This window comes from Cryptomeria japonica, chromosome 5, assembly GCF_030272615.1.
Source record: "Cryptomeria japonica chromosome 5, Sugi_1.0, whole genome shotgun sequence".
Lineage (NCBI taxonomy): Eukaryota > Viridiplantae > Streptophyta > Pinopsida > Cupressales > Cupressaceae > Cryptomeria > Cryptomeria japonica.
The window spans coordinates 584,822,238-584,845,787 of record NC_081409.1 but is presented as its reverse complement, the minus strand read 5'-3'; the positions used below and the strand labels follow the sequence as shown (position 1 = coordinate 584,845,787).

General features: G+C 35.9%; 1 protein-coding gene across 9 annotated transcripts; it reads right to left on the bottom strand.

The window, feature by feature from the left end:
- Positions 1–14,452: 14,452 nt before the first annotated feature.
- Positions 14,453–17,783, bottom strand: LOC131072239 (protein ARABIDILLO 2-like). Of its 9 annotated transcripts, none has more exons than XM_059221523.1 (5): positions 17,246–17,782; positions 17,007–17,132; positions 16,686–16,910; positions 16,538–16,590; positions 14,453–16,372 (listed from the first exon to the last, which is right to left on the bottom strand). In XM_059221523.1, exon 5 carries the CDS (start codon positions 16,365–16,367, stop codon positions 14,688–14,690), a length of 1,680 nt encoding a protein of 559 aa, XP_059077506.1. In that variant the 5' UTR covers positions 16,368–16,372; positions 16,538–16,590; positions 16,686–16,910; positions 17,007–17,132; positions 17,246–17,782; the 3' UTR covers positions 14,453–14,687. The 9 variants fall into 9 exon arrangements, with proteins under 9 accessions (XP_059077506.1, XP_059077510.1, XP_059077507.1 ...); XM_059221527.1 differs by having other exon boundaries at positions 17,074–17,132; XM_059221524.1 differs by having other exon boundaries at positions 17,444–17,782.
- Between the last annotated feature and the right edge of the window lie 5,767 nt (positions 17,784–23,550).

The following is a 23,550-nucleotide window of genomic DNA, read 5'->3' as shown; positions in this document are numbered from 1 at the left end:
ATTGAGATTATTAAAGATATCTGCAAAGAGCTTGGCACTTTTGTATCTGTTGATGACATTTTGGAGGATAGGGTTTGGGGTAATTTTATTAGGATATGCATTAATACCGGCCAAATTTCCAGAATCCCAAAAGAAGTCAAAATTATTTGTGCTGGCAAGATATGGATTCAAAGGATCGACATAGAAGATCAGTTGCACCTTTTCCCCAAATGCTTCTCAAGGGAACATATTGGTCTTGAATGTGAAGTTCTAGCCTCTATCTTAAGAAGTTATGCTTGTGTGAAAACTAAGTCGACTGATGTGAAGTCACATAAGGAAAATACAAAAAAACTCGGAACAAATGATGTAGAACAATCCTTGGCGGCCAGTATGAATAGGGTGGAAATTAATAATCTTGTTGATAATTATCCCCTCGTTGTATCTAGCCGGCAACAAATCCATACTGACAACAGTGATAGTGCTCAAGCTCTATTAAATCTATTGGAAGATGCTAAATCCCTTCAAAATGAAATTACAACAGAGCTTGCATCTTCCCTTTCCTCAGAATCCACTAAGGCCAGTGAATTTAGGGTGATGGAGGATGATAATATTCCCCCTCTACCAATTGATCCAAACGTCTTTGGTGATTTGGGCAAGAAAGGCATCACCACTGACTTAGAAGAAGGAGAAATTGTTTCCTTTGCCTCGAAATGGGAAGAAGACTTTGAACCAGTTGCCAACCTTATTATGGATAATGCTGCAAAAGGTTTTGAGAAGACTGCTTCATATATTAATGTTCCAAACTTTAAACCAAAGGGCAAAAGGGGGCACAAATCAAGGAAAACAATGTTGAAAATCATAGGTGCAGCTAGTTGGCAGTCCAAACTTAATTTAGGGAAGGGGACCCCCCTTCCCTAGGATCAATGAGGCTACTATCCTAGAATGTCAGGGGCCTTAATGCCCCTGACAAATGGCGAATAATTAAGCGTCATATTGATGTGACTAAGGGATATATTTGGGTATTACAGGAAACTAAATGGAGTCAGGTTGCGATAGAAAAAAAATGAAAACATGGAAACAATAGAAAGGTCTATTGAGGCAATCTGAGGGGGGCCTCTGGTGCTATGGGAATAATCTAGAATCCTCTGCATGTTAAAATCACACTCCTTGGAGAAGATAAATATTGGCAACGTTGTCTGGTCGCTAGCTTATGCAAAAATGAGAGTTTCAATCTCTTTAATGTCTACGGACCTTTTGCTACTAATGACAGGCGAGAGCTTTGGGCACTTGTATCAAACAGATTCCAAAATATTTCTAAGGGCGGCTGTGTGTTTGCAGGTGACTTCAATGTTATCCTAGTAGGTAATGAAAAGAAGGGTGGTTGATGCAGAGTATCATGAAATTCCAACCAAGGACTCCAAACCATCCATGAAGCCCAATATATCAACACAATTCTTCAATTAGTTAGAGACATTATCAACATCCTTAACATATTATCCCAACAACCAACCAATCAACATTTTAATGTATGAGAAATTAAATCCGCATTCAAGCATTATTCCTGATAAAAAATGGCCTCTTACATCCCATTTATCATCCACAAACACATTATCCCCAACTTGCAAAATGAGTTGGACTAGTAATGAAACTGACAAACTTGATTGTCCCTGTTTTGATATTTCTGATTCTGTTATTCATATCTTTTAACCCAAACAATATTGTTGGAATCGCTTTGGTGGAGACATAGATAACTAGTCTTTCTAAAACATATTAAAAATTGTAAAGATCCAACGGTTCGTTAGAGATTTATCCCCTCTGCACCGAGACCGTTTTGACTGTTACAGAAAAAACAAGAAATGTGCATGTACAGTCCACCTAGGGCATCAAATATCTCCCAAAATACAAATCCATTTGATATGAAATAAAATCCATTTGAAATCTCCTTTAATCTACTCTCAGAATAACTAAGATTTAGATTTTTCCCATGGTTAAAAGTTGGAATATGATCAAACCCTTGCACACCTCTGTAAATGAGGGTTTACAAACTGTTTTTACAAAAACTAACATAATTCATTCATTCCTTCATAAAAAAAACACCAAACCAAAGCCAAAAGAAGGTTAACTCATTGAATTTTCATAGTAATTATACACCATTTCCAGGCCTTACATGGTCGTACAAGGCCTGGAAAGAGAGAAGATAACTATTTTAGGACTGCAAAACAAAGGTTTTTGAATTCCCAATTTCAAACAAAATGTACTCCTTCTTTCTCTTCGGTTTGGATCAACATTACATCATTTAAATAGTGATTCCCATCCTTGGGAACTCTCATAACTACCCTTTAACCAATTTGTAACTCCTCATTTATGCATTTTACATCCTTATTACCCTTATTTGGGTCTTTTAACACATTTTGGAACATTTCAACCTCATGAGGACCTTTTGGACAATTTATGAAAAATGGCTTACATAGCCTTACATTATGATTTACAATGACTCAAATAGACCTTATAAGCTCAAAAAATTATTGAAATTACTCATGACATCACTCTTGACCTCATGGAACCTCTTGAAACTAGGTGCTCCTGCACCATACTGTCAACCTTGAAATCTTTCCAAGTCCCTTGGAAACAACCTGCAAGAAAATTTTGTATCTTGGACTGAAACTTTGTCTTTGTCTTCATCTTTATCTCTACCTCTTCCTTTCATCATTCTCTCATTGTCCTCATGTTGCTGCTACCAACTTCAAAAAGGTAATCATCCTCTCAACTACTCCCATCCATGGAGTATCCAATGGCTGCAACTCAAGGTGTTCCTCAGGCATCCACACAAACTCACACTTCCTTTGCCTCACCTAGGAGTCTCTATTTCCTCTCTCCCTAGTCTTTTGGCAACGACAACTAGGTTCTCTCCTCAACCTGTTCCCCTGCAGTTAGGTGGATCCAACACCTACAACCAAACACAACACAAACACAAAACAACTATGTGGATTGCCTCCCTCGGCGTTCTATCCACAAAACAACTTTCCAAACCCAAACCTTTTGCTGGGCTCTGATACCAATTTGATGCAGAGCATCATGAAATTCCAACCAAGGACTCCAAACCATCCATGAAGCCCAATATATCAACACAATTCTTCAATCAGTTAGAGGCATTATCAACATCCTTAACATATTATCCCAACAACCAACCAATCAACATTTTAATGTATGAGAAATTAAATTTGCATTCAAGCATTATTCCTGATAAAAAATGGCCTCTTACATCCCATTTATCATCCACAAACACCTTATCCCCAATTTGCAAAATGATTTGGACTAGTAATGAAAATGACAAACTTGACCATCCCTGTTTTGATATTTCTAATTCTGTTATTCATATCTTTTAACCCCGACAACATTGTTGGAATCGCACCGGTGGAGACATAGATAGCTAGTCTTTCTAAAATATATTAAAAAATTGTAAAGATCCAATGGTTCATTAGAGATTTATGCCCTCTGCACCGAGACCATTTTGACTATTATAGAAAAAACAAGAAATGTGCATGTATAGTTCGCCTAGGGCATCAAATATCTCCCAAAATACAAATCCATTTGATATGAAATAAAATCCATCTGAAATCTTCTTTAATCTACTCTCAGAATAACTAATATTTAGATTTTTCCCATGGTTAAAAGTTGGAATATGATCAAACCCTTGCACACACCTCTGTAAATGAGGGTTTACAAACTGTTTTTACAAAAACTAACATAACTCATTCATTCCTTCATAAAAAAAACACCAAACCAAAGCCAAAAGAAGGTTAACTCATTGACCTAACTTTTCATAGTAATTATACACCATTTCCAGGCCTCACATGGTTGTACAAGGCCTAGAAATAGAGAAGACAACTGTTTTAGGACTGCAAAACAAAGGTTTTTGAATTCCCAATTTCAAACAAAATGTACTCCTTTCTCTTCGGTTTGGATCAACATTACATCATTTAAATAGTGATTCCCATCCTTGGGAACTCTCATAACTACCCTTTAACCAATTTTGAAGTCCTCATTTATGCATTTTACACCCTTATTACCCTTATTTGGGTCTTTTAACACATTTTGGAACATTTCAACCTCATGAGGACCTTTTGGACAATTTATTAAAAATGGCTTACATAGCCTTACATTATGATTTACAATGACTCAAATAGACCTTATAAGCTCAAAAATTATTGAAATTACTCATGACATCACTCTTGACCTCATGGAACCTCTTGAAACTAGGTGCTCCTGCACTAGTGGTATTCAAAGGATTGGTGCGGTTCAGAAAGACTTCCAAAAATTTGTAGAAAAGAATCAGCTATTGGATGTTGCCCCAAAGAATGGAACCTTCACATGGACAAATACGAGAACCGGTTTCACTAACATTGCAAAACATCTAGACCGGTTTCTGGTGACCGGTGATTGGCTTGAACAAAATCTTATTCTTGAATCAACTATTCTACCCCTTGTAGGATCAGATCATTTCCCTATTTGCCTAAATGTGTCTTTAGGACAATTCGAGGGTAGCAACCCTTTCCGGTTTGAGATGATGTGATTCAGAGTGCCAAAACTACATGAATTGATAGCAACATGGTGGAATGAGCCGATACTAGGAAATAACTCGAGGTTGTTCAAACTAAATAAGAAGCTCAAGTATATTAAGATCAAAATCAAAGAGTGGAATTTGAGTCAATTCCAAAACATCCATAAGGAGAAACTCGGGGTCATGGCAGAGCTGGAGGAAATAACCAATTCTCTCATAAAGACATGCATGAATGAAGAACTTTTCAAAAGGGAGAGCTCTCTTAAGACTGAACTAAATGAAATTCTTTGGCGTGAAGAAATTCACTAGAGGCAAAAATCTAGGGAACTTTGGCTCAAGGATGGGGATAGAAATACCAAGTTCTTCCACAGATCGACTATTGCCAACTGAAACAAGAACAAAATATCCGAGATTGTGAGGCCAGATGGTAGTATTGCCAGGGACTATGAGGATATTGCCCAGGAAGCAGTAAGACATTTTGAATCTTTGATGAATGGTAAATGCCAGAGTGTTCAGGAAGCAAGAAATAGAATTCTAGACTCAATCCCTTCTATGATCACTGATAAACACAATAAAGAGCTCTTCAAACCTATTGACTTAGATGAAGTCAGGAAAGTTACCTTCCAGCTGAATCTTGATAAGACTCCAAGCCCTGATGGTTTTCCTTTGGTCTTCTTTCAGAATTTCTGGGACATTATTGCCCAGGACCTACACCTAGTGGTAGAAGAATCTAGAAAAAGAATGACTATGCTGGGAGCTATCAATCACACCTTTCTAGCTTTAGTCCCGAAAAAGAAGAACCCTCAACAAATGGGTGATTTTAGACCAATTTCATTATGCAATTCAGTCTACAAAATAGTAACAAAGATCATTGCCAACATAATGAAGCCTCATCTAAAACATATTATTTCAGATGAGCAGAGTGGCTTTGCTCCTGGACGCTCTATTGTTGAAGGCATCATCACTGCTTATGAAACACTCCACGCTGCAAGAAAAACTAAAGATTCTTGTATGATTTTAAAGTTGGATATCATGAAGGCATATGATATGGTGGATAGGGAATTTCTTGTAGAATTTTTGAGGAAATTTGGCTTCTGCAATGAATGGATCACATGGGTCAAGAAAGGTCTATCAACACCCAAATTCTCAATTTTGGTTAATGGTTCATCTCATGGTTTCTTCCCTTCAACGAGAGGTGTTCACCAAGGGGATCATATGTCGCCATTTTTGTTTATAATTATGGCAGAATCCTTAAGTCAGTTGATTAAATCTCTTCACCATAATGGTTGCTGGTTGGGTGTCAATGTGGCTACTGGAGTTGAACATTTAACTCACTTACAATTTGTTGATGATACTATTATGTTTGGAGTCTCTAGTAGAAGAGAGGCAAGGACTATAAATACTTGCTTGGATGACTATTGCAAGGCATCAGGGCAAAAAATCAATTGGAATAAGTCAAAAGTTTTCTTTATCAACACTTTGCTGAATATGCAAGGTGTTCTATCAAGGATCCTCAATTTAAGAGTTGCAAACTTTCCAGGTAAATTCCTTGGGACTCCTCTTTACATTGGCAGTAATAAGATTTTCTATTGGACGCATCTTATTGAGAAATGTAAATCTAGGCTTGAAAATTGGAAAGGGAAGTGGTTATCATCTGCGGTAAGCTTACTATGATAAAATCAGTCCTCTCTGCCATATCGGTTTTTTCCATGGCTTGCTTGAGACTACCAGCTTCCATAGAAGATGAGTTAATTACTATAATGAGGAATTTCCTTTGGAACAGGTCGGATGACAAAGGGAAATTTCCCCTGATTGCCTGGAATAAAATAAGTTAACCAAAAAATGCTAGGGGTGCTGGAATTCGACAGATTTCTATTATGAATTTGGCTATGGGAGCAAAATTGGTATGGGAAATTTGTAGAGGTGGTAATCAGAAGTGGGTAAGAATCCTAAAACACAAATATCTGGACTCACTTGAGCCTAAAAGGATTCTCATAGTTATCAACCCACCCAGGGGTTCGACCATTTGGAATTTTATTCTGGAATGCAGAGAAATCATAAGCAATCAGGTCACTTGGGATGTCAGAAATGGGAGGAATGCATCCTTCTGGCTAGATTCTTGGAGCGACGAAGAAGCCTTGTGTCATAACCCCACTCTTCAATCTATAATGAGAGAAACATGCTGGCTTTGGGGACACAAAGTTTGTGATTATGGTCATTCAGTCAAGGAGAATGGTATTGACAGATGGGTGTGGAATTCTTTGGACCCCTTGGACTTAGTCCAAAATCAGACAGACATTTTTGCTGGTATTCTAAGGAATTGAATCATTCATCCATCCCCGGATGAGGACATCATTAGATGGTGTGGCTCGTCTGATGGTAAGTACAAGGTATGTTTTGGCTATAAATTGAAAGAAGCTGTTGTAGATAAGAAGGATTGGTCGGTTAATCTGTTATGGCATAGACATCTACTTCCTAAAGCAGGTTCCTTTGCTTGGATGGCTTTCCAGAGGAAGATTCTAACCGGTGAAAGACTCCTTAAAATGGGTATTAATGGGCCTAGTAGATGTGTATTATGTTGAAATCAAGAGGAGACAATTGATCACCTTCTGCTTCACTACAAATTCTCGAGCAACTGTTGGTGGCATTTTATGGGTAAATTAAATCTTGCATGCCCTTTTCCCAAAGGTCTGGATGATTGGTTTCTACTATGGCCTAAATCAAAATGCAAGGTGTTATTTGGGGACTTATTTGTCATCCTGTCCTCACTGCTAATTTGGGAAATTTGGAAAGAGATGAATTGAAGAATTTTCCAGGATAAAGATATGGGCCAGATTGCCCTCTATGGCAAAATTGAGAATCACTTGGTTGAGCTCCTAAATGAATCGGCTAAGTCCAAATCGCTAAAAAAGAATCTATACACTGACTGGGATTGGAAGTTAAAGCTTGCATTCCCAAATTTGATCATCACCCCACTTTTTGGAAGTGGTAACCTTGAGATACCGGCTAATTCAAGATTGGGTGTTAAATGGGAAATCCCAGATCCAAGGTGGCATAAGATTAACTTCGATGGTGCCTCTGCAAGGAGTCCAGGGCAGAGTGGAATTGGATGTATTATTAGAGATTTTGAAGGCATCTGTATTAAGGAAATCTCTGAAGATATTGGTATGGCCACTAACAATGAGGTTGAATTCCGAGCGACATTAAGAGGTTTGCAATTGGGGATTGAGTTGGGGATAAAAATAATCCATTTGGAGGGTGATTCATTAAATGTTGTCAATGTTGTTCGTAGTAACCAAACCCCTAGTTGGCGTCTTAACCTATGGTGGATTTGCTTGAGACCGTTGAAGAATTTTGGATTAGCCATATCTATAGAGAAGGTAATATGGAAGCAAACAAACTATCTAAGATGGCTATTGTAGATGGAGGCCTTGATCCGGGGCATACGGCTAGGGTTTAGATAAAATTTTGATTATAGCAATTAATATGGTTAAAATGTTGCAACCTTTCTTGGTAGAAGAATGAACCAGCTTTGTTTCCCCAATGGTTTTGGTTTCTACTGGTTTGTAGTACTTACCGGGAGATGAACTCTTACTAGTGTGGGTTTTTTGCTTGTGGTATCCTTCTTGCTCCTACTGGTAGGGGTATCCCACCCGGCTGCGCGGTCTCTACTGGTTGGCGATGCTTTCGTTTGCATAGGTCTCTTGCACTTGTCTATTACCAATATTTATTACGTTCCGGAAATATGGTCTTATCGAGGTCACTTACTCTAGTGTCGGAGTAGATGCTGTTAGGAAGATAATCTAGCAAAATTTCTGCTAAGCGGCTGCAATTGGTTCTCTCCTCAAGTCACCTTGTGCAGATGGAGGCCTTATCTGGGACATACGGTTAGGGCACAACTATATTTGATTATGGTGGTCAATATGGTTTAAGTGATGCAACCTATCTTGGTCTAAGAATGAAATGACTTTGTTTCCCCGATGGTCTTGGCCTCTACAGGTTTGTAGTACTTATCGGGTGTGGGCTTTTTCCTTGATTGTGGTTTCCTTCTGGCTCTTACAGGTAGGGGTATCCCCCCCGGCTACGAGGTCTAACGGTTGGCTATGCTGTCGGTTGCATAGGTCTCTTGCATTTGTCTCCTACCAGTTTTTTTATGGCTTTAGAAATATGATCTTACCAGGGTCATTAACTCCTGTTCCGATGTAGATGTTGTCAGAAAGTTAATCTATTGTCCATAATTACTATTAGATATGATAAAGCCGGACAACGGCTGACATCAAAGAGGCAATCAATTGCAAACAAAGGTGACATGCTTAGGATGTGTTTTGTTTGTGCGGAGTAATTTGGCATGGTTTAGACAGGTCCTTGAACTCCTCAACCTTTATGAGTTGTCGAGATAAATAAAGGAAGGCCTGCTTAATTTAAACATATCAAACTCTTCCCCTTTCTTGCTATGTTGTTTATACAATGGATACACCAGTATTGTTGGAGGCAACATGCCGTGAGATGGCGTTTCTAGGCAAAATTTCTGATAAGCGCTTGCAATCGGTTCTTTCCTCAAATCACCCTTTAGTTCTGCACTACGTAAAAAGAATTTTGGGGAAGGAATTCTTAAATGCATACCACAGATATAGAGCCAATGCAGACATTCCGACTTTCTTTCTAGCGATGCTACTCTACATGGGGACTAGCAAGCAAAGGGCGAAGCTGCTCACTCAAATGGTGTTTGAGCACTGCTTCCTTGGGGAAATTGATGCCGTACTGGATAATGTCGACGACAATCTCAAAATGTCCTTTCCCCAAAATTATTATATGAGTTTGGGAAATGGTGTGGAGGTGAGGAAAGAGGTGATAGTAACCTCTCTTGATTTCAATACCTTGGAGGCCTCCTGGCCTTTCATTAACAGAAATATTGAGTTCCTTTTCAAAGTTGCCGGAATACTACCTAGCTTCACGACTGCCTGGAGAAGAACCTATATTCAGGATGAAGGGCTTTTAGGCAGAGGAGACATTGACGATGGCAACTCTTGGGGTCTTGGTCGTGGAGAAGAGTGGTTTCCAGACGATGTCCGCCACCCCTGGGAAAAAGCGGAATTGATGGCTCATGCTGCTTGCGTGAATGATTGCCCGGTAATATTGGATGTTGTTGTTGCTCCTACACCCGGTGACGAGGACCTAGATTCAAGCTCTGAAGATTCTTGAAATGTTTTGACCTCCTCGGCTCTGTGTGTCAGTTCTCTTGGGAATTCCATTTCTCAAAGTTCTTAGTATTGTTAAGATGATTGTAGGCCTTTGGCTAAATTAGGCATAGTAACAGCCAGCATTTTGTTCTCCTCCAATTGATTCTATCTAGCAATGTAGGATCCTCGTCAACTCGGTTGATTTTTGGTCTTTGTTTGAGCAATGGTAGGGGGTTTTCTTCCTGGTTCTTTCCCCCTATGACTCTTTCTGAACTAGGTTTGTATTTTTCAAATTTTGATTAATACAAGAGTGTTGCCCCTCTACAGTTATCAATATATATATATATATATATTAAATAATATAATTAATGAGACCTTCAACTTTCATAAATTTGATAACTTAAACTACACTATAAAATTCATGGAACCCTAAGTAATTAACACCTATAATTTGTTGTCTACAATTTTAAACCTGGAATTTTTTAAGTTTTCCACCTGCACATATTGACCCCCTTCCTTACCCCATCTATTCTGGCAGAAGATGAGATGATTGTAATCCCAATCTGATAGAACTTTCCGATCAAGCATTTAGAAATGTCACTGGCTGGGATATCTGCAAATGAGCACAAGCACGTCACTAAAATACTACAGTTTCAGAGGATTTTGAAGGCAGGACGAAATCGGTTCCTAATGTTACAAGAGCCGAGGAGGTTAATGCTTTTTTATGGGAAGGAACACTCCAGAGAAACATTGAAGAATGTTTTAGATAGATCATGGAAGCATATATAGAAGCCGCGAATGTCTGGAGCAGCGCAAGATTATTATGAAATATTATAGTTGGAAATACCCGAGAGTACATACATGCAAAATGTGGAAGCAAGAAGGGCATGCCAACTGTTTGACATAATGCTTCAAAGAAATGTGGTCTCAACAGCGCCCTGGCTGCAGAATGGACATGATCAATTTGTTGGAAAGGCTTGATAAACTTCCAAGCAAATTTGATGTGCACAAAGCGGATTTGATGAATTACATACTGAAGTGGGCATTGGAGAAACATATCATATTGTTGCAAATACTCAGTCCAGATTATCATAGGCGCTGAAGTAGTGGGAATGGGTGTTTCGGGTAATTCTGTTTGGAATGGAAAATTCAAGTATCATGCCGCAACACCATAATTAATTTGAATTTCCTGCCAAAAGAAATACAGAAAAGGAGAAAATGGCAGAGCCTGTTTATCTTGTAGATCTTTTTGCGTTGGAGCAAGATTGGTTTCCAGAAGGGCTCAATATTCTGCATATATTTTTGGATCCTAGTTTGAGCGAACCTGATCCTGAAATGCATATAATTATCAAGCAAGAAAAGCGACGCCAGCTCAAGATCTTGGGACCTACTGCTTCTGAGAATTTTACATCTCAAGAAGGATGGAACTATAGAATGCCTAACAAACAAGTATTCATATGGCCTTCCTGGAAAAAGATAATATGGTGGCAATGAATTTATTAAACAAAGGGAGAGGCTTTGCCACGATAGGGCCTCGGCAGTATTTTGTCTTGACAACAGTAGTTGGCAGTGTTAATGTTCAGACATTGCCTTGCTCCCCTGACAATCTTCTATGTATACGTCTGCACATGATCAGATAATGTTTGGACCTGCCACATGGAGAACATCTGTTGAATATCTGCTACATCCATTTATTTTGAATCCATGTCATATAACCGGTTTAGGATAGCAAAAAGATGAGTATCTGTTACATCTATTTATTTTGAATCCATATCATATACTGTTTGAATGGATCCACGTGACTCATTGATTTTGAAATGCTTGAGAAGATTGCTACCTTTGTGGACCAAAGCTCATTATTGCCAGTGGCAGTGCATATCCTTGAGACATTGACTAACCTCACTTCTGACAGACTGCAGATTCAATCAAGGTGTTTTTTTATGGTAGACATAGATATATGAGTGTTGAGTTTTTATGGATCAGTTAGAACATGACATTAGGATCTTTCAGTTATTGTTGAAGTGTTCTACCAACTGAACTATTGGGTTTTTTATGGCCAGCCCATCATCGGTCTGGATGTGGCCTATTTCTAACGCCCCACCATAAGTCACATTGTAGGAGCTTAGGGTTCCTAGCCTGGTCTGACTCTAATATCATGTTAAGCTTTCATGAACCAGGGGCTTGGACCAAAGACCTTTCATTTGTTTCTGAAGTGCTCTACCAATGGACTACTGACCCCTCTATATGACTAGTCCATGGTGAATCCAAGTGTGACTTATTTTCAACAATGAACTACTGGCCCCTCTAGGATTAGTACATCATAAGATATAACTTGTTTCTTAATAATTGTTTATGCTATAACCCGTCAACATTGACGCATAAGTCTTTTAGACCCCCTTGAGGAGGCCTGATATTCTTCAGGAAATTAATTTTGTCTGTCTACCTCGAGACTGCTATGAATAATGCTAGCTTTCTTGGATTCCAGGGAGGACCATGTAACCATACCATAGGAGGATTGGTTGTATGTTTGAAGCAAGCTGTAAACCAGAGAGTTTGAGGCATATCAACTATAGGTTGTAGAAAATTATTGAGCACTTGCAAAGAGAATCATGGATTTGGATTCTAAATTGGTGGTGGTTGGGACTGACAATCACTTTGTCTTCCTTGATTTGAGATCCTTGGGCATTGATGTGGTAAACCCCCAAAACCAATCGCTATCTGGGAGACGTTTCTGTTATGGTAGGCAAATGAGATTCAAACATGATGAAAAGGCCATTCACAAACAAATTGAAAGAAACCGAACTAAACGAGTGAGGTTGTGTGAACATGCCACCAATCTACATTTCCAATGTGAATAGATTTTAACAATATTTTAACCCATTGGATGGGTTAAATGTCATTTATAATGTTTTTTTATTGGTTGGTAAATTTCATTGCTATTTGTTGGGTGAGTTGGATATTTTTGCAATGATGAATTGAAAAAAAATCAAAGTATCTAGAAACAATTCAATTGTTAATGATCTTTTGGTGATACAAGATTACTTTTATCCCAAGATACAATTGTATCAAATATCCTAAATAAGAGTTATGTGAGTGTAGTGCTTACAAATTTGGGCTAGACAATAGAACCATCCTTTTGACTTGAAGAACTAGGCTAGGGGAATTCCCTTCCATCTTTCTAGGCACGTCTATAAAGTTTCACACAATTTTTTTTGTACCTATTTGACTATAAACTATCATCCTATGTTAATTATTATTTTTATTCTTTTGCCTTCTTGTATGCTTAAACCCACCTCCGCCAAAATCTATTCTAGCTTTTTTCATTGCTTGTTTAGTTTGCTGTTGATCTTTTGAAACAATTTAAGTCTAAGTGTAACTCCTCTTTCTTTCAATTTTTATCTTCTTCTCTATGTCTTAGGTATTAAGCTAGGATTATTCATTCTTCTCATGGTTGTCTCTAAGTTACTTTTCATTTATTCTTCTTCATTGTTGTCCTTATTGCAACTCATTAGTTGTGTCATTTACAAGGGCTTTATAAATCTCTTTAACTCTATTTCTTCAAGTAAGAGACACTCTTCTTCTCTCATCAAATATGAGATTTTCAAGGCACCCTCTAGTTTACTTCTTTGTTACGTTCTTCAAAATCTATATGCATTCATCTTGTCCCTCATCAAATTTGGGGGCTCCAAAGATCTCCATCTTATGTACTACTTCATCTCTAATTACAACATCCTGAGGTTGCATTCTTCTTTTATTGCAATCTTCTTAATCTTCTCCTCTTTCATAGTAATCATCAATACCTTTTCCTTTCTTTAAGGTGATATTGCTCAACATCTTTATTTCATTCATCCTCTTCATTTGAGGTAATGTAGGTTTACCCTACTTTATATCTTCATTACGAACAAAGTTTCTCTCCTCTCAAAAGACTTTCTGTAGAACATATTTAATGACCTTCCATCTACTAGTACTTCTATTGACTCTTCAAGGGATTTAATCTTTCTCTATTTTAGTAGTTTTATTCTTTAGTCAATCTTAAACTTTGTCTTACCTCTTTGAAAATAGCTCTTACTTACAAGGTGAGCATTTACCTCAAATGATTTGCTTTCTTGACTTTTTATTGCTTGCCTCATATTACTCCAACATTTATCTTGATTCCTCCAATTCAAAACTCTATTTTTTGTGTCTTTTATTTATTTTCTGCCTCTGTGATTTTCTTAGTTCTTCCAATTTGACTATCCTCTTTATCATATCATATAACAACTCTTTCATAACCATAGCCACAACTCTCTTCTGAACTATTCAACACTATCTTCAATATGAATACTTTGATACCAACTTATACAACTCACTAATATGAAAACCTGATACCAACTTATACAACTCACTAATATGAAAACCTTTCACCTAAAAGCAATTATATTTTACGTACAAGAGAAACAAATACAATTAAAAAGAATCAGCTGGCAGAGGAAAAGGAACAACAATTAAGAAGACAACTATACAAAAAAAAAAACTACTTCTGTATCTTCCAATATCTTTGAATTTCTCAATATCTTTGATACCAACTTATACAACTCACTAATATGAAAACCTGATACCAACTTATACAACTCACTAATATGAAAACCTTTCACCTAAAAGCAATTATATTTTACGTACAAGAGAAACAAATACAATTAAAAAGAATCAGCTGGCAGAGGAAAAGGAACACCAATTAAGAAGACAACTATACAAAAAAAAAACTACTTCTGTATCTTCCAATATCTTTGAATTTCTCAATATATGATAACAAGCTGTTGTTAGCTCCTATTCTAACCCTGTGCAGTTCTTTATATCTCTACCAGATATATGCTCATCTGTTCAAGTTAAAGAGGGCGGCTAACAACTACTTCCATTTTTAAGATAAAACGAAAAATATCTCAACCGTTCATTAAGCCATTCAGATGGAATGAAAACAGCTGATTAGGTTAAAACCTCGATCTACAATTCAAGACCCTGCTAAATTTATTCCAGAACTTGTCTCTTTCTAAACGTTCAAGAAGTTCCTTTGCACCACTTACCTTCATTTCTGCGAGTTCTTTCAAGTAAACGCATGCTCCAGCTTCTACTATCTCCCTCTTGCACTTAGCATTGTCGGAAACACTAAGAAGAATTGAGATTGGGTATTTCTTGTCTGCATTTAGGCTTGACGCATTAAGGAGTTGCACTGTTCCTAAGATGCCGTTTACTTCCCTTTTGAATATTCTCCTGTTGCCATCAAAGAAGAGTAGAACAGACAGAGCCTGCGCTGCTGCTTCCTGTTCAACTTCAGAGCTATTCTCGGCTTCAATCATTTTCACTAGTGGAGGAATGCAACCAGCTTCTCCAAGTGCTTTTCTACTTTCCATTGAAGTAGCTAACTCATAAATAGCAACAGCTGCGACTTGTTTCAAAGTTGGAATTTCAACACAGTTTAAAGCACTTACAAGCCTGGGAATAAATCCAGAAGCAATGAGTAGATCAGAATTTGCCCTGCAACTCAAAATATTTTTCAGTGCTCCAATTGCAATTTCTTGGGCTCTAGGTGTTGAATCTCCATCCCAGAAGAACATCAGAGCATGAATTCCACCGCCTTTAGCTATAAATGAGCTTAGATTATCATCAGTAGATACCAAATTTTGCAAACAATCAGCTGCGTGTTGTCGTGCAAGGGTTGTGCCTGAAGTAGTCAGCCTTATTAAGGCAGGTATGGCATTTCCCTGAAGAAAATGTTGCCTTAAGTCTTCGACACTCGCAAGGTTGGTAAGAGTCCCTGCAGCAGCTGTTTGGGCAGCAGGAGTTCCATATCGACAAACATCAACCAGAGCTAACACGCCACAGATCGTTCCTAATGACCTCGCAATTTCAGGTGTGAAACTCAAAGCTTGAAGAACTAAAGAAGCTTTTTCTATTACAACTGATTCCCCTGTCTTTAAAAGCCTTACCAAACGGGGCAGAATCCCTTCTCTAACCAGCAAATGTTCAAAGCTGTCAGCTTGTGCAAGCCTGCAGACAGCAGCTGCAGCTTTCTCTTGGATTTCAGTTAACTCAGAGTTCAATAAATGAGATATGACAGGTGCACTGTTATGGCCTGCAACAATATAGACATATTTCTCATCTTGTTGCATCAAAGATAATAAAGAATCCAAAGCCCTTTGTTTGGACTCTATATTTCCGAATTCTATAAGCCCTAGAAGTTCTCTGCTAGTGCAGCATATTGCAGACTCTCGCATAATTTCACTTTTCATTACAGATTTGCAGTCTTGAAGGTGCTGGTTCAGTTTTATGGCTAGACAATCGAGATTGCTTTGCAGTTGCAGCTTTCCAATGCAGAGCTCTACATCAACACACATTTTAATAAGATCCCGTGTTTCATTTAGTGTATTTAAAATGGCCTTCAGAACCTCTGTGTATGTTGGGGTAAGAACAGAATCTGGAAGATTTGCAATATGTGTAAATTCTTCTATAAGAAGCTGCAATTTGTTCTTAATAATATTCCACTTTCCTCTAAAGCTTTTAACCAAAACAATTTCTGCTATAACAATCGATAGAAGATGCAGAGATTCTTGCCAACAATTATCTTTAAAGGTTATTTTGTCTTCACTGTGAGGTTCTGACATTTCTCTCATTACTACTGCAAAAACAAAATTGATTTCTGCTATTAGAGACTTGGATTACTTAGATTGGCGCACACTATTATTTTACACGAATTTCTTTTGTTAAGAAAACAGAGTAACACAACACTTCTCAACAAAGATGATCAAATTTGCATGAATAAATCCGTGAAAATGTGTTAGACCTTCTATGGCTTTCCACTGAGGTCAATTTCCATCTCTTCTGTAATGTTTTGGCCTGTAAAGAATGGTTGTCACGAAAGCTTGAGTTCTTTTTTTCAACCTCTATCTAAGAAGTTAGTGATTTGTGAAAAGGAAAAAGGAAAATCGAACCTCAAAGTATTCCCACAGTCTCAAACCAGCGTGAAGATATTGTTGAGCTTTAAATGCAACGATTCTCGCTTCTGGATCTTGAAAGCTGCTTTAAACGAGATGTCTATGAAATTTGTTTATAAAATCGAGCTTGACAGACACTTTTTAAGTTTCATATACTTCTGTTGCATAGTCGAGAAAGAAACATTGTTTGCAATTTGGAAGGCTTAGAATTTCTATATTATCCTGTAAATAAAGCCGTGTTTGAAATCAGTTTATGAATCACATTTTGTATTTTGATCAGTACAATAAGATATTCAACGATTGTAAGGCAGTACATACTTTTGAAATTTTTCTTCTGGAACCGATGACTCAAAATATTTAACGAAGCTACTTCCGAACTGGTTACCTGGTTCAGTCACTTCAACTCTCCGTCAGTGAAACAATCTTGTGCTCTACATTTCTTACCTGCAAAAATGCAGCCACATATTTACAAAATTGAGTTTCCTTTGCAAAATCGAAAATTCCTAAACCCTATATTTTAAGATGAATGGATGAGCTAGGTTTTCTTAAGGATGTACATTTGAAAGGCACGAGCTATGATTTTAGAATGAAGAGTTGAGGAGGGCGAAGTAAGGGAAAGGGGAACTTTCAAATCCTTCATATCTAAGGATGAAAATTTAAAGGTTCCAATGCATAATTTCTGACTGGAAATTTTGGTATGAAGAAATTTGGCAAAGCTTTTCTAGAAATTTTCAGATCTTTTGTTTCTTAGGTACCTAATTAGTTTTGAAGGCGTGAGATATAATTGTAGAATGACGATTTTGACAGATATTTGCTTTCCATGTTTGGCTACTCTCAAATGTATGAAGCATTTGACGTGGTAACGATAATTCTTACTTTCACATTCAGAAACGCTTCCGACCAGAAAAGCTCTGCCACAACTTACCAGAAGCCTGCTCAAATTATTTTTATATCGACGGTGTTTTGTGCTCTATCTAAAGGAACCGTTAGTGATGCACCTGCTGCAATCTTTTCATCAATTTTGAAGTTGCTTTTTTTGGGGGGTGGGGGGAAGGACTTTGAATTACAAATTACAGGTAAGAAATATATGAGAGGTCCAAAACTAAAACAACAAAATGACATCCTTTTAACAGCTTCCACTTTCGTGTTGTCTGTTTAGCTTTTTTTTACTATAAATTATTAATTTTAATAGATTTTATTAAAAAAAAATTGGGTTATTGAGTAAAAGGTGGACTTTTGAAAGGGTTTTGATTTTTTAACAAACACTATTTTAGATATGACATTGAAATCTCATTAACATGCAAGGTATAATAATAAAGATTAGCAACATAATGTTAGAAAATGAATAGTTAAACAATAACATCCTCTATAAAATTAAAATCAAGCTTAGTAGCACAAATTTGGTACCTATCAGCCATGGAGAATACATGTAGTTAAGAAAGAAGTTAGGAACAAACAAATCATAGTGGCTTAAAGCTAAAGGACTTCAAAGAGTGTTGAATTTAGTCCACTGAACTATTCATGGGACAAATTTGGAGTCCTTAGGCAAATGGAGAAATCATGAAGCCTCTAGAGGCACATCTACTAGTCCTAGAGCATTTAATGCAAGGAGGGAAGGCCAAGCCACAGGCATTAGAGGTCATCAATCTTAAATTTCTCAACTCATTTTCAAGTAAAGACTCAATAGGAAGGGGTAGATCCTTAACCACAACATTGCAATTCACCACATCAAGCAATTTCTCCAACATGGTGGTTCTCAACTAATATTGTTTGAACCATAGAATTGAATTCCTTAAGAAAATATGAAACTTTCTTTCTATAGACCTTCTAAAACCCATCTTTAGATTGACATGTTGCTAATGAATAACCAACTTACTATATAGAATGAGGTAAACAAAAATATAATTTTTATGTTGAAGTCAGTGTTGTCATTGATGTCAAGGTGTCAAAGAGATTGTTGAATTATTAAATTAATGTCATGTCATGTCAGAGTATTTGAGAACAATGATAGAAAGTCTAGTAATGTTGGATAATTCTCTTGCAAAAATGTAAATGTTATCATCACGTGCTGATATTTGTTGCTCCTAATTGTCCAATGCATTTGGAGAGGTCTGGAAGCATTTGCAGTAGGTTTATGAGGTATGTTACTCAAAGATAGTATTTGTATGTTGTTGCACATTCATGGTTTTTGATGCCACATTCTACCTTGGAGTGAAGTCCTATGGCTTGTGGGTTGGAAGATAAGTAAGGTTACACATAGATAAATATTCTAGCATTTCAGAGGTTTTGGTCAAGTGAATAAGGAGTTAGAGATGGTAAATTATTCAAAGTGATAGTTCACTATCTGTGTAGAAGATTCTATTAGATGCACCAAAAGAAGATAACATGCACTAGCTGGAAGAAGTGTGTGAAGATAATTTGGGACCAATTGGGTTAGTGTTGGGTGATGCATAGCGTGATCTTATTCTTGGTGTAGTGTGTTGGCTTTAGTATGGTGCCCAATACATGTTTGGTTTAGCCGACTTGTAGATATTGTAAATATGTTCTAGGCTAACATAAATGTGTAATTAATGTGGTTGAATGCATATATAATATTAATCATGTTCATTCCAAATTGTAGTGTGTGGAGAAGTGACAAAAGTTGTGCAAGCTACATATTTAATAATAGAAGTACAAATGTGATGAAGTGTGTGAATTAAGTTGCATACCTTTTACACATAGTGAGAGTGCTCTGAAGCATATCAGATTAGATAGTTGAAGATTGAGTTTGAAAGGTCCGCATGATATAAATTTTGTATTTCCTATATCTTGTTTATAACTGAGGTTGTTGCCTCATAATTTGAGTTGGTACTCAACTCTTAGGATTAGGGGATTGGTGTCTCCTTCATAGTTTGAAATTCTTGTGAGTTGGTGCCTACAAAATCATTATTTTGTGAAGTTGGATCTAGGGGAAAAGTAAAAAAATGTGTCACGTTTTAGGCAACTTATCAGCACAAGTGAATTTAAGTATTTCTAACTAAAAAAATAGTTTTAGTTCTATATAGATTCATTATAGCTAAGTTATATATGGACCACAACTTTTCTAATTGAAATTGTTTACTGAATGTATATTTTATACCACTTTGAGTCCAATTACCAAAAAAATAATTATATTTGAAAAACTTGATGTTTCTTACTCATAAATAATATCTTTAAAAAAATATAAAAATACCCTTTTGTGGACCTATAAGTGAATTTTTTAAAATGTATACCTTTTAATATTTTAATTAGTGTTTATATTTTATATTTATTGAAAGTAGGTCATCGACACTAAAATATAAGGTTGATTATCTCGTCAAAGAAAAATACTAAAATTTATTTAATTTTTTTGAAAAGAAATATGATGCAGTAGAGAAAAGAATCTATGTCAAGATGATATAATTATTTTCTATTTTGGATAAATAATTAAGACAAAAGGTGGTGCCAAATGGAAAGAGTTATATTTTAGTACACAACTTTTCAAATTTATTTAAAAATATATATTAATAAAAAATAGTGAAAAATATATCCATGCACTAAAGTTTCAAGTTATCAATACACAAAAAAATTGAAGGAAAAAAGATAAAATTTATTGTATAAAGTATGGGGCCTCATGTAACTTCAATTTCTGCATTTTATCAGTAGCTAAATTTTAGTGTTTACTTTATAAAAAGTTATATTCAAATAATTTTCTAGTTTAAAAAATAAATTATAAACATAAAATGCACTAAACAATATACATTTTATTTGTTTATATCATTTCAAAATTTAAAACATATATGTCACTTTCTATTGATTCAATTTAAAAAGTTGAATCAACGTTGGCCATTTCCTTTATAAAACGGTGACACAACTTTGTACTTTTACCCTTGGGTAGTAGATCCAAGAAATGATTCTCACCATGGTTTTTCTCTTCAGGGGTTCCACATAAATCTAGTGTTCTCTTGTGTTGATGTGTTTGTGTTTATCACTTGCATAGTTCATTTAATGATAATGTGAGACACGGTAATGGTTTTAATGATGCATTGGTTTTGAAGTTAAAACTGGCATATTCTAATTTACCCCTCTCAATATGTTTGTGTCTAACACTTCAAACTCTATTTTTTGCTTCCAAACACTAAATTTTAACCAATTGAAGATGGGAGAGGTTCATCCATATTAGCATAAATAGGGAATCTAGCATGGAGTAGACAAGACCTAGCTTTTGTAAATACAATGATGGTCACCAATTCACCAAAAGAATTCAAAATACTCATCAATAGCTCCCTTCCAAGTATTCCAAAGGTAAATCAAGAAGCTTGTCCCAAATGGGGACCATATAAATTGTCACTAATGTAGGATCAAATCCCAAACCTCCAATTACAAAGATAGAGCCCTTTTTTTTTTCAAAAACTAGAGACTACCAATAAGAGTTTCAACATAGTCCTTGCGATTCAAAAAGGAAAACAAGAAAAGACCATTCACCATAATGAAAACCTTAATGCCACCACAAATGTTCTATTTCCCAACTTTATTAAAGTTTTAATATAATATTATATTATTTTATTTCAATATATTAAAGAGTTTAATATCACTCTATATATTTCTTTTAACTTGCTATGGCTTTAAAGACTTCAAATTAAATAAATTCAAGTTAATTAAAGATATATATATAATCAGGTATTAATTAACTTAGATAATAGAATTTAGGTTTACTATTATAAATGTAAATAAAAATGTGTGTGCATGTGCATGCATGATCATGGGGATCAAACTAGGCCCTAAAGTGACAATGAATATTTAGAAAAATAGGGTTAGGTAAGCTCATATAAAAATTGGAATAGTTTATTAACATAATTTGAAAACATGTTAATGAAGTTCTTGTTTTGCTTCCTAAAGCCTTGATAAGTTTGATGAGCCTCTAGTCACAGATGAAAACCTTCATATTGACTAACCAAAAGTTGATAATCATGAAGTGTTATGCACAAGTGTGTAAGGGAGAATAATGGAATAAGTTAAGCTACGCTTATCTTATTAAATAGAAACTTGGATTAGAATAGGGATTGGTACATATATGTGAGAGGTATATCATAGCTTGGTGAGCTCGTGGGTTATTTAAGTTATATGATCTAAGTATCTTAGTGATAATGTATCATAGATGATCACCTTGAATAAAATGTGAAGAAAACAAACGAGCATGTTTATGTTGTAAATGTTTATTTTGAGTCAAATATGATAATATAATTCTTGGGGATGTTTTTTATAATTATACTCTTGGTTATACTTATATTAGATTATATATTTAATGTTAGAATTACTTCCTTTGGTTATTGTCTGGAAACTATATTTTATGAAAATAAGTCAGGGAATGCAAAAATAAAACTATGTTGCCTCAAAGCACAAGATTAATACTTGTTGAAGTGTTGCATATAATAATTGATATCCATAAACTATAATTATTTAATAACTAATGAATTGTGAATCTTTCTCAAGTAATGAAGTGATTAATAGTGTCCTTCTCATTGTTATCTTGATTTGTAGAAGTCTTAGATAAAGCTTGACATTATAAATTGGCATTAACTTATGTGAATATCCTCTCAAACATGACATTTATCTTACTAAATAGATCCATTATAAGGAAACAGTACCACTCACGAGGATGGAAAGTACAGGACACATTACCTTTCTTTCAGTGATCTTGGATAATCATTTGATGTTGAGTTTAAAAATCCAAGATACTAATCCTAACTAAAATTCTCATAAAAATAAAATGGATAAGACGTGGGATATTGTTATCATCTTCCAATACATTAATCCTAACTAAAATTCTCATAAAAATAAAATGGATAAGATGTGGGATATTGTTATCATCTTCGATATAGGCGTTTGATTATAGACATATATATCTTCTTATAATTGTGAGTGAATTTAATAGCGAATCTTTCGAAGTAATCAAGAAGAAAGCATAGGTCATCACACTTGCATGCCCTTATGGGTTGTTGTATGTACTTATGAACTTGCATATCTTTGTTTGTTCATGTATACTTTATTGAACTCATGTATGACCTCATGTATATGTGTTAAATTATGTCGAACGATTGTCGACTATGGACAAAAGAGAAGGGTGAGTTTCCAAAGAAGATTAAGTCTTTTCTTTAATTCATCCGTCAGTAGTCGGCCCAGAAAGATCTTTGGCCAAAGTTTATGTTGATCTCTTAATATATGCTTGCTAATTGAATCATTATATTTTAACTCTCTCTAATATCTTAGTGTTGTTACAATATCATCTTAGATTGTAGATACACTAAGTCGCACTAGATTCCATCACCTTGCCAGTTTCGAGTTGCTAGGTGTCCTCATGTAGGGTCAGTGGTTCTTCATGTCATGAAGAACTCCGAGGAAGCATAAATGCTTATGTTGACTTCTAATTTTATATTAAACACTAACAACCTTATGGGAAATTCAGTGATGGGGAACCTTTTACGCGAGATTCATTGAATAACCTCCGGATTTGAGAAGCCGACTCTTCATACAATTTGGGGAGAAAAGGGGAAGAGGAAAACTTAAAAAGATACACTACTCAAGCGATACACCAAAATATTTTTAGGACACTAGCAGCATATAAAACCCAGATACATGCATTTTTAAAGCCCATTCAACAATCTACATGCTCAGCACCGTTAGAGAAGACGATTAAACAAAACTTCATTCAACATAATATGACATTCACCATTCATTCAACATATAACAGGTCCTAAAACATAGATCTGTAGAGTCTCACAACATATATCATAGAAGTTATTGAATCTAAATACAACACATAAATCAATTTACTAAGATTCAAATAAAACAACCACAAAGGTCA